This window comes from Etheostoma cragini, chromosome 20 (genome assembly GCF_013103735.1).
Source record: "Etheostoma cragini isolate CJK2018 chromosome 20, CSU_Ecrag_1.0, whole genome shotgun sequence".
NCBI classification, from domain to species: domain Eukaryota; kingdom Metazoa; phylum Chordata; class Actinopteri; order Perciformes; family Percidae; genus Etheostoma; species Etheostoma cragini.
In genome coordinates this window covers 15,039,294-15,056,313 of record NC_048426.1, presented here as the reverse complement: position 1 = coordinate 15,056,313, position 17,020 = coordinate 15,039,294, and the positions used below count along the sequence as shown (strand labels likewise).

General features: G+C 41.2%; 1 protein-coding gene across 5 annotated transcripts in view; it reads right to left on the bottom strand.

Annotated features, from left to right (window-relative positions):
- The window catches only part of ttll5 (tubulin tyrosine ligase-like family, member 5), a 45,089-nt gene that overhangs the window by 10,189 nt on the left and 17,880 nt on the right, over positions 1-17,020 (bottom strand). For 3 of the 5 annotated variants that reach the window (XM_034857921.1, XM_034857924.1, XM_034857925.1), the window contains exons 16-29: positions 16,360-16,401; positions 15,382-15,486; positions 15,155-15,246; positions 14,541-14,603; positions 14,140-14,276; positions 13,655-13,910; positions 12,402-12,519; positions 11,814-11,960; positions 11,621-11,712; positions 11,337-11,485; positions 10,488-11,063; positions 10,217-10,404; positions 7,593-7,732; positions 769-967 (exon numbers count right to left, since the gene is read on the bottom strand). In XM_034857921.1, the coding sequence (XP_034713812.1) occupies positions 769-967; positions 7,593-7,732; positions 10,217-10,404; positions 10,488-11,063; positions 11,337-11,485; positions 11,621-11,712; positions 11,814-11,960; positions 12,402-12,519; positions 13,655-13,910; positions 14,140-14,276; positions 14,541-14,603; positions 15,155-15,246; positions 15,382-15,486; positions 16,360-16,401 (2,304 nt within the window). The remainder of the gene's footprint in view (positions 1-768; positions 968-7,592; positions 7,733-10,216; positions 10,405-10,487; positions 11,064-11,336; positions 11,486-11,620; positions 11,713-11,813; positions 11,961-12,401; positions 12,520-13,654; positions 13,911-14,139; positions 14,277-14,540; positions 14,604-15,154; positions 15,247-15,381; positions 15,487-16,359; positions 16,402-17,020) is intronic. The other 2 variants (XM_034857922.1, XM_034857923.1) reach the window with 2 other exon arrangements.

Genomic DNA, 17,020 nt, shown 5'->3' with positions numbered 1-17,020 from the left:
TGTACCGGGGCCTCTCTAGTGCCCTCATGGGCAGCATTCCTTGATTCCTCACCTTCCAATATAAACCTAGCAGAGACACTTAGTCAAACAATGTAATCTTGGGGTGAGGAGTCATGTTTGGCTCTCCAGGAATGAGCTCCTGTTGAGGAGGATATTCCCACCAAACACCATTTTGTGGGTGGTTTGGAAAGAGATTCTCAGAATAGCTTTGTAAATGCTAACATGAAAGCTTTTCCTTTTGATGTGGGTTTATTACACTATTTTGGACAGCACAGTGCTACGAAAAGGTACAAACACAAATATGAAATTTTTTCCTGAGTTATAGCTCAATAGCTTTCAAACAAGTCCAGGTTTCTTCCATGTGGCGTATATATAAAAGTAAGGCAACAAAAGGAACTGAAAAACACAATTCTCTCAACTCTTTAACTAAACATTAATTGAACAAAACAAAAAGGCCTGAGCTTTTTCAAGAGAACAAATACAATCAACAACAAATTCCAGTAACACGATGCCGTTGAGATTGACAGCTTCTAAACACCCGGGGCAGTAGTAAACAGGGAAATCATTCATCCACCAAAGGACCAAGAATTAAGCCTGTGTGTCTGAAAGTAACTACCCAGCTATCGTGCTCTTGAGGATGGAATTTGCCCAGGTTGGCAGCTCACTGTGCTCTGTAAACAGGACACTTTTAACATTAATCAGTGTAGTCAATAAAATATCATATTTATCGTAAAATATACTGGGGGGAACAAACAATCTCTTACATACCTGACGTCTGTAATGGCTCTGGTCCAGAAATTGTCGAGACTGAAGTCTTTGCTGTTGCAGTTTCTGGATAGCAAACTGGAGCTGGTAGCTTCCTTGGGTGGGCTGGTAGCGCTGCTGGTGGTTCACCCGTGTCACCAAGCTATAGTCATTCTGCATCTGCCCATCCCAAAGACCCTCCTCATCCTTCAGTGGCCTGGGGCTTGGAGAGTAGAAATGAAGAGGTCAGCCAAAATTGAGAGAATCAAAATCAACAACAAGAAACACACACTGTTTTTCATTTCCAACTTAATTGCACTCTAATAGCAATTGCACATCTATGAAGGTTTCCCCTCATGTTGGAAAACTCACCATTCTCCAAGCTCATTTGCTTTCTTGAGGAGAGTCCGACGAGAGGTCAGCTGCTGGTTAGCTTAGCTGAGCATAAACATTGTTAGGCAGATTTTTAGTTGTCTTTGGACAGTCCCGGGCTAGCTGCTTCCCGGTTTCCACTATCTACGCTGAGCTAAGATAACCGGCAGCTGGCTACAGCTTCATTTTGAGATCTTTTCATTTAACTCTCAGCAAACAAAAGTATTTCGCAAAATGTTAATCTGTTTTTGTTGTGTTTTTAGAAGAAACTTTATTATTCATCGTGTACATTCATACAGTACAATGAAGTCAAATTGAATCTCTGTATTTAACCCATCCTAAGCATCAGGACCGGTGGACATCCACACAGTGTCCGGGGAGCCACTTGGGGTTTAGTGTCTTGCTCTAGGAAACTTTGACATGTGGCCAGAGCCTGGCATCAAACCACCAATCTTGTGGTTGACCCACTCTACCTCTGAGCCACAGCCACTCCTGTGTAGTTGTGTAAAGCTGAGGTGTTACAATTCTACTATAGCCAAAATATTCTTTGTTAATAAACTGGTAGTTAAATACATTTTAGTGAGGGTTATTCTAATTTTAGACATAGAGTGTACAAATAGAGAGAGGAAACAATGGAGGAAGAGGTGTGACAAAATAGCGTTCTAGCATATATTGAGAGATAGAAATGCTAGCATAATTTTAAAATAATTAACTACAAAAATCTCAAATAAAGCTTATACTGACAGATTACCGACCCGTTCTAATAGCTATTAATTACCTGCAAAAATAGCAAGAAGGTACAAGCTTCAGTAGCTCAATAGTGAGCCATAATAGCACAGTATTGACTACCTTCTTTTTTTTATCAGTTATTTCACTATACAAATACAGCAGCGATGTGGCAGTAGCTTATTACCTCTCCCCTTTCCCTCCACATGTTGAGTTGCAACACCCCTGACCCCTGTAAAAAAGACAAGACAGCATCCCAGTTGGTGGACGCTGGGCCCTCAGAAGCCTCAAGTCAGATTGTTCAAATCAGAGTCAAAGTAGAGGGCAAGCCCGTAGCAAACACAGGCTGAACTAAAAACCTTTACCCTTTGCTTCAGTGCTCCCCGAGCTTCACGTTCCATTCACATCACAAAGCCACAACCTGGAAAGCAAACCTTTTGACGAGCTCCACGAGTTTGTAACTGGATTATCTGTCATTAGAACTAAGCCTGTTTCAGCCTTTTTTCCTCCTTTTTGGCCCCTGTTAAAGCAATGAGGTGAGCCTCCCCTTCAGACACGCTTAAATTAAGTCTACATTGAGTCTGGTGTACTTCTGTATATGTATCTACTTAGCCAAAGATAATGCCATAAAGAGCACAATTTGGAAATGTGATGAGAAAATATAAAAGAGAAAAAAAGAGAGAGCTACGAGTACAGTTAAAGAAATTGGAATTCTGGGGGTCACAATCACAAAAGAAATTCTTGGAAATTCCTCTCATTACAAGCAATAACATTTGTCCATTGGTCTAGAGTAAGAGGAAACACTGTAGACTTAAAATCACAATAGCTGCTATATTTTTAGAGCCAAACCTCGATAAGCTCTAAAATTAGAATTCAATTAATCTTGAACAACAATACACACTGTTGGATAATAATCTTGTGTGGCTCAAGTGAAAACATATTGCTGCCCTGTGTGGCCAAACAAACACACAAGGGATCTTAAACTCATGTGAACATTATATCCGCCCATGCATTTCTCAGTTCACGTAATGGCACATATATTGCAAAAACAACTGGTGTGACCATGGGCCAATTCAATTTTTTTTTTGCTTCTGGAAACAAAGGCTAGTCTGTGAACCTCGCAAGGCCAGAGATTCTACAACGCCAGGAGACAAAACAAGAACTCTTTCTTTGTTTACAGCAGTCATTTCCTTTAGCTTGGCTGCAGTCTGCACACCGGACCACAGGGACCTTCAGTGCTACCATTTTATTAGCATAAGGTCTAAAACGAACTATTGCTCCGGTCACGAGCATGTGCTTTCCACAAGTACAATGTCGCAGTGGGGCCCCAAGGAGAAGTTTTTTCAGACAGCAGCTTGTCAACACAAAACCACGCAAAAAACCCTACAGATCACCAAGAATTTCCAACACAGTGACCAATGAAATAGGGGGTAAAAATGAAGGTGAGAAGAACAGTTTTCCATCTGAGTTTCACATCACTAGCACAGCACGTATGTGAAGCTTCAACAACCAGGGACCTCCCTCCCTGCTGGACTACTGCTCACTGGTGTCTCCCCGCTGTGCTCGCCATCCTATAATATACTGATATGACTTGCTGTAGAACAACACAGCAGTGCCAGTTGAGCACATGTGTGGCATCAATCAAACTCAGCGTGAATGTGGGAAAATGGACGGCCTGAGATGACATCATGGCACAGTATCTTAAAGCCCTGCCTACTCAGTGTAAACATCAATCGCCTCAAGAGTGTGAGGGTATTTCCAGCCATTACTCAGTTGTTTGTTTATCTTGTTCTATTGCATCAACCCGACACTCAATAGAACTGTCCTTAGGGATACTGATACTTTAGTAAGTAGAGTGGAATCCTGAGACTACCAGAGGTCTGTTCTAAAAAAAATAACGATTTACAGGTTTAACATTTAACATATCACTTGGCCCTGCAAAACTGTTATATTTGTAAATGATCTTACAGCCGGTGATGCTGCAGCCACTTCCTGTTGTTTACATAGTTGATTGCTTTTTGACTGGAGGCACTAAAGATGTATCTTCACAACCAAATTACACATTACTAAAGTCTTTACTAGTTAAGACATGTATTAAATTAAATGGTGAGCAGGATTTCGTAAATCACTAGATTAAAACTAGCGAGCAGTTACTAAAAGATTACTGAGGAATGACTTTATACAAAAACGTATCCTTTTGTCGGGATCTGTTTGACATTTGACAACATCGGAAAATCTGTAACATATTCTCACTAATACTGCACGCTGTGGAACATGTACTGTTGTGTAAGGTGTTTGCATCTGCTGAATAACATCAATCCATTCACTGGAATTTCAGTAGGTTAGGTTAGCTTAGGTTCTCCCTCCTATTACCACATCTGGCTCTAATCAATGTGAATAAAAACTTCTCTTCTTTTAAATTCAAAGAAAGAGAGACATCAAATCAATTTTGGGTGGACTTTGTCCTCGATCAAAGAAGTTTTACATTCTCACCAGAGCTTTTCTGATTAGTTGGGTTGTTGGTTCAGCCAATGGGTTGTCATAAAATCCTTTGGAATGGTATGTCCTTCAGAAATTCGACCAAGTCAAACATCAATCTAACTGAGTATTGAACAGAACTAAAAATACCCTGCATAAGCAGGGTTGTGGTATTTCTCAGTTCTAGCTGTGCTGGAGTGAACACAACACTGCAGAGGTAATAGGTTTGCGGTCATTTGTACGTGCAGCGAGAAGAAAATGGGGAGGCAATTTTTTTGCCAGGGTGCTAACGCAGCTCAAGATACATTAATAAGTGTTCGCATGACTAATACATGTGGAGAAGACCAACCATGACCTGCTTCTGACTTAATACAAGACAAACTTTATCACAAACTCAAACCGCAACTGTAAAAGCAAACCAAATCACTCAAAACTAAGAATGAATAAGCCATAAATAAGATTCTAAATTGAAAAGTTACCAAATTGTTTTGATAACTTTTCAGTCTCTTTTCACATTCATTTCAGAAGTTTGTCAGCATACCGGAGGCAGGCAGTGGCTCTCAGAGTGCTGATGAAGCATACCTGGTAGATCCTGGCAGCGCTACTTCAAAGAGCTGTGCTACTCTTTGAAACCCATCATACTTCACCCCTGTGGTTGCTCAAAGAGTCAACGTGCTTAACAGTTTCAGTATGTTTGGCACAAACCATTGGCCCAAGTGTAAGGGGGGGCACAGGAAATTCTGTGTTATAAAAAACAGCGCAGAGGTGAAATCAAGGCAATTTATCCTAATGTCTTATTAAAGGCATTTCACTGCAATAAAAGGTGAATGCCAAACCAAGGGCTGGGAGTACTGGGGTATAAGAGAGCTTTGTGTATTGCAAGCCAGTGACAAATGGGAAGATAAAGGGAGCTGTGTACTTTCTAGAGAGATGTAAAATAAGCTTTTACAAAAGCAACTGTATATTCCTCTTTCTATGAATTATTAAGCTGAAATGTGAAAAGCTGAAATGTAAAGCTGTACTAAAATTTATTTTGTGATGAATGAGGTGTCAAAACAATATAGGAAATACCCAAAAATAAAGGGGGAATGACTAAATTGAGAGAGGAAATGTATGAACCAATCAAAGCACTAGAGTTCTAAAGTTAAATGGGAGATCAAAAGGTGACTTCTGTTTCCTGAGTATCATATGTAAAACCTGCGTGAGGCTAGCCATAAAATTACAAATTCTATTAAATGTCTCTTCTTGCTTTGTGGAAATAAAAAAAATTCAAAAAGAGAAAAGGCCAGACATTTCTGGAATTCCATGATAGCCCGATACATAAGGAAGGGCAGGACTGGAAAAACAGAGAGCAAGACCAAGGCCAAGCTGTCTGAGACATTGTTACTCACATATCAAGACAAAAATAAAAGCGGAGTGACCATATGTGCTTACCCCTCAATGAATTACACCTTTAAATAGCCGGTTTGGTATCCTGACCAGGTACCACAGAGCATGACCGTGTGATCATATTCTGTCCTTCTGTTTCCTTTCTTCTCTCCTCGGAGCAATGTGAGAGAGGTGAGATATGGGGTGAGGAAGGGGGGCAGGGAAGATGTCAATGGTTGCACAGCCTGGAGCAGACTATGTGGGTGTTGACATAACCCCCTTAGCACTGCCTCCAATCCACCAATGCAATGTTTTAAGCTGCCAGCATGCTTCACACACTCCTGACACTACGCGGCCAAATCTAGTGTTACTCAGCTCCACAAAGCACTAGTAAAATGAGAATAAAATGTGCATTTCCAGGCACATGTTGAACTAGCCTGCCCAGTCCACAATCCTTTTCCAAAGACTAACAATCTTCAATCTAAAAATTCGCCGGAGACCATTAAAAAAGCATTTAGATTCTATTGAGTGTGACCAAATAGGCTACCACAATCTAAGTGTCTGCAGTAAAGACTTGTGTAAAGATGATTACAGAGAAAGTCCTCAGGACATTAATTTGGCCAAAGTGAATAATACTTGATCGGTGAACAACTTTTTTTTCCTTTAAACCCTTCAGTTCCAAGAATGAAAAAAGCAAGTCAGCTATAGTATTTGAACTTTTTAGGCCTCATGACGTATTCTGAAAAACAAGAATGGTTGTTCATGCCAACTACAATGTGTTGGTGTACATCAGAACAGCATCTCAGACTCAAGGCTCTCAGAGGAAAAATATGCTGTTTTCCTTGGCAGTGAACCCCATTGAGACTGTAACCCACTATTCCTTCTCTCCTGCCTCAGGGGAGGGCGAATAAATAGCGCATTTGAGCACAATGGTGAAATTTGACCATAAGGTCCACTCTCTGAAGCACTTATAAGAGAGAAGAGGTGTGGTGAGTGCTAAATGCAAAAGTGGAGTAATAGAGAAGGAACTGTAACACATACAAAAATAAAATCCCACTGAAATCAAAGATAGTTTAAATGTATTCGAATAAATTAATGTAAAACTATTATTGAAATAAATTATAGATTTCAACTTTGGTTTCTGCTTTTATTCAAAGGAGAACAAAGTAAAAGTATATATATGCTGTGGCAGAAAAATAATAATTTCAGATGGACTTAAAGACGCTTAAGAAATTAAACCTTCCTCTTTCTTATATGAAAATATTACCCCAACTTTTATTCAAAGAGCAGAATCTTTACAACTTATTTTCAGATGAATTACGTGTGCTCTAAAAAGTTGCTGTGTTTCCTGTGAAAGATGCAGTTTACTTCACATGAGTATGCAAAGACCCTCAAAGACCCTTTTTGTTTTTAAAAGTAGAAGAAATGGACAACATAGTACATAGTGATACACTTTTAAAACTTTTTCTCTCCCAATACAAATTCCAGTACTTTAACACAGGTTTTCTGCCGATGCCACGTACCAATCGGATACCAGGGCTCCCACTTTCTCATCTTAGAGATACCTACAGTATATCACATAACGCAAAACCCATTGGAATCCCTTTTATACATAACATGAGGCTAGGAATTGTTGTGGCACTAAAGACTGGGTGAGCAGCCCACTGTTACTGAATGAATATAACTGGTTGTGGAAACACTGGAACACTTTACCGAACGAGGATCAGTGACATCATGTCAGATACGATGATTATGCCTTTACTGTTTATCTTTTTATGCTTTGAATGTATAAATATATATATATACACACACACACACACACACACACACACACACATATATATTATATATATATATAGCCTTGTTTATTAACCCGTGCTAATGCTACATGTCTGTGGACTCACCTAGTGCTGCTACATAGATCAGTTCCAGAATGAACAGCTTTTACTGGCCCTTGGGTTGCAGAAGCAGTGTGCCACACTTTTGGGTTCGGTGTGACACTCTCTGTGCCCAGCATCCTGTTTGCCAGGTTCAGGTTGGCCAACTGTGGGCAGAGGAGAACAGATGATTCCACTCAAACCAACTTAAGATCATTTTATTTACAGTTACTGCATTAAAGGTCCCCTGTGGTAATGTCTGAAGTTCTACCATGGACTCTGTAACATTTTTTGTGGAAACAAATCTCTTGGTTACTTTGTTTTTAAGCCATTCTAGTGTGGTATAGAAAGCCTGCAGGAAGACTTAGCTTGATTTGTGCCAGTTCTCATTAATGTTCAATGAGGTAAGATGTTTTACTCTGATTGGCTAACAGCTAGCCAATGAGAGCCTGGCTATCAGCATCCTTTACCCAGAACAACTGGGCGAGCTCATGAATAGCGATGAGCTTAGGCAACATGATGTCAGACTGACCAGCTTTTGTAATCGGCCTGATTTCCCCCCCTATTTCTTTTCAGTGGCTAGAGCTAAGAGGAGGTAGCAGTTAATTGTCAGATTCACTTCACGACATGACACAAACACATATGGACATAACATATTTAAAACAAATGCAAGTAAAGGTAAAGGTACTTTATTGTCCCATACAAATACATGTAGCAAAATTCATTCTCTGCATTTAACCCATCCCTCAAGGTAGCAGTACTGTAGATGTAGGTACTTACTGATAACATCAATGTTAAGTCAAGTTACTTCAACCAAGCATCCCACTTCTAGTCCCAATGTCTAAAGCAATGGTAATGCTTGATAAAAAAGCACTCATATTGTGTTCCTCCCTACATCGACCCCTTCATTCTCTTGTCTCTGGGGGCAATGTGAAATGTACACACAGCACATGGGAGAGCTAGTCTCCACTCAGCACTAAATCCAGGTGGTCCCTCCCCCCTTCTCCATCTCTGACAGAATCAGCTATCATGACTCGCCAGCCAAAATCTGTTTACGACTACTGTAGCAACTGCACTTCTGTACTGCTCTGTACTACCCTGGGAATTATTTTCAGTGCTAATAGGAGAATAAATTATACTGCTGTGGCGTTTAATTTACTTTATTTCCTCCTGTGGACTAAATAGTCCAATGGGAAAATTGTAATGCTGCCAAGCCTTGTACAACGTGAAAAATGTAACACAGCCTCAGGTCTCTTGTGTGTTACTTATTAAGGTAGACTGGGCGTCTTCTTACAAACTGTCTGATTTAAACTAAGGAAATGAAAACACACATGTGCGTACCATTTTTGCTGAGCTTTTGAACAAATTGAGATAAAAAATGTGAATAAATATATACATCATAAAAAATTGTTCTTTACCACATAAGGCACAGTTACCATTGTCTAGTCACTGTTTATAATTACCGTAACACCCCATCTTCTAAGGTTGTGTTCAATAGCTTCACAGTGTAACAAGGATGTCTTATAATGATGTTTTGTTTATGATGTTAATGCTGGAAGGATTAATATCCACGCATCAAGCACAGGAGTATATTCATTTTATTAATGTGCCTGGCTTTACTCAATTTTCGTTTCAGTTTTGTTTACATGAGGTCTAGCATGAGAGAGTAATCCCTTAAACATTAGAGGTCAACTAGTGCAACAGGGTGTTGTTCGTGTTTACAACGTTCTCCACTTAGTACAGCAAGTGATTTAATGACTTCAAATCTGAGCACTAAAAAACACAAAATGCACTCTAAACCTTTAAGTGCAAAACACACTATTTTACTGGAAAATAAACAGCTGCCATGCCCAGGATTAACTATTCATAAGAAATACAGCAAACACCTTTAAGATAGACAGAATGATGTACTGTTGAAAGGAAGCCATAAAAATCTGCAGTCTGTGTGGTCTGATGCCATCACAAAAAAATTGGGAGACAAAATCCAGTGAGGCAAAGGGGGAGGAGGAAGAGGAGGAGGGAGGAAAGGTTGATGGGCTCCCCACGCCGAATGACAAATCTTTGGGGAATATAGTTGAAGGTGGTGATGGAGCCAATGGAGCTGCTGCTCCCCTGCTCAGTGCCAATTTGCTACATTCCTCTATTTATAAGCATCAATTACCACAAAAAGTGGCTGCTTGTTAAGTATCAACAGAAATCACTCCCCCATGGTGTATCTGATAATGAGACCTCACACAGAGCTGAGGCTTGATGCGGCTCACCACTGTTTAGGTCAGCCAGCTTTAAACCCCAGTTCCAGACCCGCCCCCGCACCAACCCCAGCCCACAGACTGCAGGCGGGCCGAGGACTAAAAGAGAAAGGTGCACGGTACGAGGCAGCAGACCCTCCGGCTCCAACAGGTCTGCAAAACGAATAAGTAGCTAGAAGCTGCCAATCAGCATGGGGTCAGAGCCAGGCTTACGCATCAACAAAGAGAAATTTCAGAGACCTCACAGTGAGAGACTACTGTAGCGGGCCCAGATTCTTCTTCCTTACATGAAACATTACACAGATCAGTTTACAATTGCTTGAAAACAATGAAACATCCTGCTCCAGGTGGGACTAGCTGTTGGCTCAGTGAACCATAGAGGTAAAAACCTATTAAACTCACGTGTTGGGTCAGCAGGTTGATGTGACTGGAGCTGGCATAGTGGCGAGCTACCTGCTTGTCAGCCAGCTTTTGCAGGGCTGAGATGAAGGCCTGCTGGTTAGACTGGGCCTGGGCAGACAGGGAGCTTAACTCCTTTAATGTCCCAGCGGAGTTTGACTTCAGCTTACTGGAACTGCTCTTCCGGATAACTGACAAACAGAATAACAAAAGACACATATGAGAACATCGTTCTGAATTTTATAAACAACAGCATGTAGAATACTGAGTTTACCTTGGCCTGCAGAGGTAGGTCTCAAGAGCTTCTGGCTATAGATGTGCGTGGCACTCAGGATGGAAGAAGCTGCTCCAGAGCTGGACGCTGATGAGGTATAGGACTGAATCCTCTTAAGCACCTGGGTTGGTTGCCCAGTACAGACTGTGTTAGAGCCGGTGGAAACAGCTGTCCACATTGCTCTCGGTGGCTGTGTGACCACAAGGGCAGGGGTGTATGCAGGAGGGTCAGAAAAAGTCCCAGAATGGCAGAACTGAGACTTAGCCAAGGACTGTGCATAGGACGGTGGCTGAAGAGGTGGCGGCGGCGGTGGGCAATGGAGAGGCAGGGATGTTGGGACAGGGCAGCAGTGCTGCAGGTGACTATGTGTGCTGTCTAAAGTCATTGGAAAGCTGGAGTGGTGCTGGGAAGCCTGGACCTCTGGCTGGATTTGAGTAATTCTAACTGCTGCCTGTCGATCTTCAGTAGGGACAAAGGGATGACTCTCAGTGGCGTTGATGTCTGTGTCACTACCGACTTTCCCCATGAAGAACGAGGACTCTGAAGCACTGGAATCCTCTTTGGCCACAGGCAGAGCTGTTCAAAGGAGGAAAAAAGCCAGAGCTCCTTTATCATCAGTTAGCCATTCCTTGGCTCTGACACACATTTGTTTTCCCCGAATGACTGCTAATCGTTTGAAGCTGACCTTTCTTTTACCCTGGATGACTTAATCTTTTCCCCTTTACTTTTTTGGGGGTTTTACAAATCTAAACAATTCCGGTTTACTGTGCTTCAATGATAAAATATTAAACATAAACCAGACCTTCAGCTACAAAAATATGAGAGGAAAAATACACGGGAGGAACTCACTTTTGGAATTCTCACAGTTGCCTGAATCTCCTGAGGCATTTACTTCATGAACGTCTTTCTTAACCCTCCGGACTTTTGTTCCTAGGAAGATGGTGGCTGATTTATTTTTCTGTGTGTAGAATGTCAGTACTTCCTCCAGATCATTTTCACTGTTGAGAGAAAATAAGAGAGACGATAAATGTGTATAGCAGATTCTGATCACTTATTAGTCAGTTGCATACATAACTGGAAAAGTAAAGAGCCAAGGACTGAACAATGGTCAGTGGGCTTGCCAATTTACTAACCTTGCTTCAGCAATGTACTCCTGAAACACACTGGGGTTAACACAATGCTCCTCTTTGCTGCCCTCCTGTTTTTTCTCCATATGATCAGTTTCCTGAAAAGATAGGAAAGAATAAGACAGCCTAATCTTTACTATGTTGCATCATCTCTTAGATTTGTGATTCTGTGGTAAAGCCGGAGTCTGGGAACTGGCACCTTGTTGTAACAGTGGAGAAACTCTCCTAGCTGGTGGGACAGGATGCGTCTGCGGTCTTTGAGTGGAAGTTGGCGACTGGGCAAGACCACCTTTATGTCTTGTTGAAGGTTACTGGCTGCTCTTCTCAGGAAGCGAATCACAAGCTCCTGTGCAGACAAAACAACATTCACGGGAAATATTTGATTACAACTTTCTTCAATCAATGTTTCGTCCTGCTGCACTAATTCAAGTCCCATTTGTCTTCACCTTTCAGGTTTATTCAAAACATTGAACCCTTTGAATTTAAAGGTCTAAAGATCGAGTTGAATTCACATTTTCCCCAAAGGTTTGAGGTCACTGATGATGATGTACGCCACAACAATGCAGATTTTCCAATCAGACTAACTTTTACAGGGACCACGTTTTCCGACGATGTGGCTACAAATGTCTTGTACATACTTCAGCTACAGCCAGGGTACATATGAGTAACAGGATAATAATAGGGAAAATCTGGCATGTATATACATACAAGGAAAACAATGCCCCAGGGTATTCCATTGATGTCAATTTGTTAGGAAAAAGAGATTAAAAAATGGTTATTATAATACCATTTGGTCGTTGTCCTTGTCAGGCCAAGCTGGGATGGTGTTGGCTCTGCTTTCTGCCAGCAGTCTTTGCTGAACTCGCTGCAGGTATGAGGAAAAGGCCATCCGGGCCTGCACTTTACTGGAGAGGAGAGAGAGGAAAATCATCAAAAGCTGCATGGGTTAAAAAAGAAAAGAAAAGACATAACAACAGTTGATAATAAACATAATCCACCAGGTCCTCTGTATGTTGAATTGGAATCTGTTGCTACAACAGAAAGGACAAGCAGTTATAGTCAGTCATATACTCATTAGCTATACATCATCCAGAAGAGAGAGAAACCAAAGACAGCTATGTATCCATTTCAGACAAAAGTTGTTGAAGTTTCAAGTCCCCATACGGGCCAAAGTATGGTGGTGGACTGGTAGCTGGAGAGATGCCAGTTCACCTCCTGTGCACTGCCAAGGTACTCTTGAGCACGGCACCAAACCCCCAACTGCTCGTGCAGCTTTCCATGGGCAGCCCCCTTACCCTGGCATCTCTCCATTTAGTGCATATATAGGTACTGAGCATGTGTATGTAATTCCGGCCTATGTGTAATAATAAAAACAGAGTGTAAATTGTAATTTCCCCTTGCGAGATTAATCAAGTATACATTATTTACATTATTATTATATTTATTTATTTTATTATATTTAAACATTATTATTATTATTATGTTTGTGACCTGGGTGAACCTGGAAAGACTATTCTCAGAATAAAAAGATGATGCCAAACTCAAACAATGATATGCTGTACTATAATTTCCCTGGTTCGTGCACAGTCCTGACAAGCACTGAGGAATTTCTACAAACACAGACTTGTTATTGTAATTCCTCCTCAAATTATAATTTCAGGCACTCTTTTAAAATCAACATCAGACCGCAGACTTTGTTACACTTAGGTATAATAGTATGTACAGTGTGTCCTATGTGTTTGGCAGTATTTAGAATATGTGGTATCTGTATTTTAATATAAAGAATATACAAAAATTGTAAAGTATTATGTATGTTGATATCATCTTACCACAACTCCCTTAACTCCTCACACTGACTAAAGACATAGGGTACACAAGAGTAATGCTCAAACAAACCGATTAAAACATAACTTGTGTAAAGAAGGCCATAATTTCTTCTCATCCTCTTTGGTAGGTGCATTTCCTATTCCTCCTTATTTAATGGAAAAAGGACAGGAGAGCAGCAGCCAACCTGAAAAGCAGCCCAGAATCCAGACTGACCTGAGGTCCCACCCCTGCTGAAGGATGTTGAGCAGGTTGACTCTGGGCCTGGCATTGTGCGTTGCTGCCTCTGAACTGGACAAAGCCTCGCTGTGGCAGCGCTCCAGTGGTGGGGCCACTTGTTTTCTTTGCTCTGCTACCAAAGTCTTGTATGAGACTGGCTCGAGAGCTTGGTTCACCTCCTCTCTTTCTTCATGAGCGCAGTCCTCTCCCTCCGGACTGCTGATTTCAGGCAGGGAGACCTTGGACTCCTTCCCTATGTATGCAGCATGGCAAAGAAAATTAAATGGTAGTTGCATCACTTGCATTTTGGATGCAACACACACATACACTCAAAGTAGGGTTTCTGAGGTTGCTGCAATGAAATTAACTTATTTAGAGTCATTTTTGGGAGTTATTTATTGGACACTAGAGTGCATTAGCGTGGGATGTTGTCCCCACTTAGCTACACTTTCCTGAATTGAGGCAGAACACATCAGACCTACCCAATTTCTTCTTCCTTGCAGCAGAGCGATGAGTCAGGTGGCGCTGTCTCCTCTTACACGCCTCCAGAGACAGCAGCTTCCTCTCGTACTGGACAACGTGACAGCTGTGAACGGCGTCCACCTGCAGCTGCACGTTCCTGAGAGACAGAACAAGACATGTTAACACACAACTGTAATAACAACAACATAATGATTTATGTGTATCATCAACAATTACAAAGCAGAGCAACAGTTATAAATCGTAACTTTAACTGAAGCCAGTTCTAAGAAAGATTAGTCTGTTTCAGCTGTTCCTCTTACCTATCCAATCGAAAGACCAAACCAACAACACGTTAGAATCCAACCGTTTTCCCTAACTGATGGAGAGATTTATTTTCCAATACAACAATGGAAATGCTTACCTGCCATGGAAAAGTCTGTTTGCCAACATGTAGTTCATTGATGTCTTGGACTCCAGATATCCACTAAGAGAAGAAGATAATAAGGAAATTTCATAATAATCATAAGGCAGAAGCCACAATGAGCCTCGGCCTCCTTATTTGCGACAAATATGTTGGAAACAAGGCTTCAGTGATATAGCTACTCTGGAAGCAGCCCTGTTAAACGCACCAATAATTCCCCAGACCGCTCAATAATATGCTTTCAAAAATGCCACAAAATCCCTGCTGCTAAGAGGGACATGGAGCTAATCAAGCAACAAATCATCATATAGGAATATAAATTGTAAGCACAAAAACATGTTTCCTCTCTAATAAGGACTTAAATGCCATTTCATAAATAATAGAACATAATACACAAAGTTTAACAAATACCACCTCTGTAGATACACCTTAGTCTGGTGGTTCAATTAGCGACAGTCAAGAGGAGTTGTATGGTCTAGCTTTAGGCACTGGTTGCATTCAATTAGCCGAAGTACCTCACTTATTTGAAGACAATATTAATAAAGAGTAACATTACAGACAAACACCCTTTTAGGATTACAAGTGTTTGTCTGTTCTTTCTTAGCTCAGCTTACCCATAGAGGTCCCATGTTTCTGCAGTGGGGAAGATCCTAATGAAGCCTCCACGTCTCTCGTACTCTTCCTTTATCCTCCTAAGCACTTTGATCTTGTGAAAGAAAGCAAAAGACGTGTACTAAATTTGACAGTTTTAAATAGTTGCCATACTTTCAGGTTCCCATTATGTCTCAATTCAACAAAATAACACTCATTGTGTCAGACACTACCATTGTAAAGGCCTTACCTCCTCGGCAGTCAAAGTCAGAGTGCTGTCCCCACGGCCTTGTTTAGGTCCTAGCTTGTCCTTCCCCTCTGTTTCTGAGTTACCGGCGGATGTGGGCCTCTGTTGCTACAGGGGAGAAATGTAGAGTTATTCCTCTTTAAAACATAAATACTTTCCAATGTTAAAAATAATTGAGTTATTTATTATGTATTTAGGTATGCTTTAAGGTTGTAAAAGTGATTGCAAGTTTTACATTTTGGTAAAGATGTCATCTGCTACTGACAAACAACCTACTAATCTGAAACACAATTCTCCTTTACAGCTTGTGTAACAAAAAATACCCTCTCTTCATTTCTCCCTGTCACATAAATTAAGCATTTTTGTCATGCACTGGCATTCCTGGCAGCCTCCATGCTGCATGCACTACCAGGCTGTGATTGACAACTTTGGCATGCAGGTTGGAACTTGGGCCAGACAGAGGGGCACAACCCCACAGGATCACATACAGAATTTGTCATCTAAATAGCGCAGGGTTTACACGTAATTTGTTTGACGTGACTGGGGGGATTCAAAGGCAGCCAAAAAGTGACAAGGCCTAATCCTTCATTAAAAGGACTCATCTGTTGCCCCTAATCAGAGGAAAGGGTTCTCCGAAGGCATATGGAGCTCTACAACAGCCTCTGTGGTTTAATGTCAGGCTTGGTTTAGATGTTTGAGTAACTGTGCAACAAAGTCTGTGAGTTTTGGGTCAAGTGGTGCATTGCAGCATTTCAAGTAATTACTTACTAAGGCCACTTTGCTAAAGCAATGAGAATTCTATTAAATATAGCATTAGGAATCGATAGAAGCCATCTGTCACTATGATAAATAGCAAAGCTGCATAATCAAATAAGCAAAAAGCAGTAAGCGATTTCTTACCGGTAATGTAACAGGCATCAGGGAATTGCAAAGGAACAAGGCAAAAGAAGATTAATACGTCTGAGTCCAAAGAAAACTCACCATTCTGCTGTGCGCAGTGGCTGTCAGTGCAGAAAGAGGTTTCTAAGAGGCAATGGGTGAAGACAGTGAGTGGTGGGTGAAATCAGCATTGCTGCTTAACCTTTATGAAGCTCCATGCACCCATCGTGCATGCTCCATCGACATGCAACAATGAAACATTGTTACTGTATGTCTAAACATGCCCTTTACACAATATAAGGTGGAGCAGAAATCTGTCTGATTTAGTAATCTCCCTCCAGCAGATCCTGAGCCAAATCTGGGTGCAGTCGCCAAGTGGATGGAGCCAAATGCATTAACTGTTGTGGCATCATTAGGCAACAAGGCCTACAGAGAGCATTAGTCACTTGATTAGAAATGATAAAACAATAAGCCACAGAGTGTAGCACTTACAAACTAATGTCACTCAAACAGGGTAATTACATTAGAAGTTGTTTTGCATTGCAGTGAATTTTCCATGAGGGTAGAAGAAGAGCTCAATGGCAGTGGCAGTAATGTACTGTAAGTAACAGAGAGATGAAGACAAGAGAATGGGAATGTTTCACAAGGAAGGGTGAATGAGTGCAACACTTGGCTCTGCTGTGTGTTTGTGTTTCTGTGTGTATGTGTGTGTGTGTGTGTGTGTGTGTGTGTGTGTGTGTGTGTGTGTGTGTGTGTGTGTGTG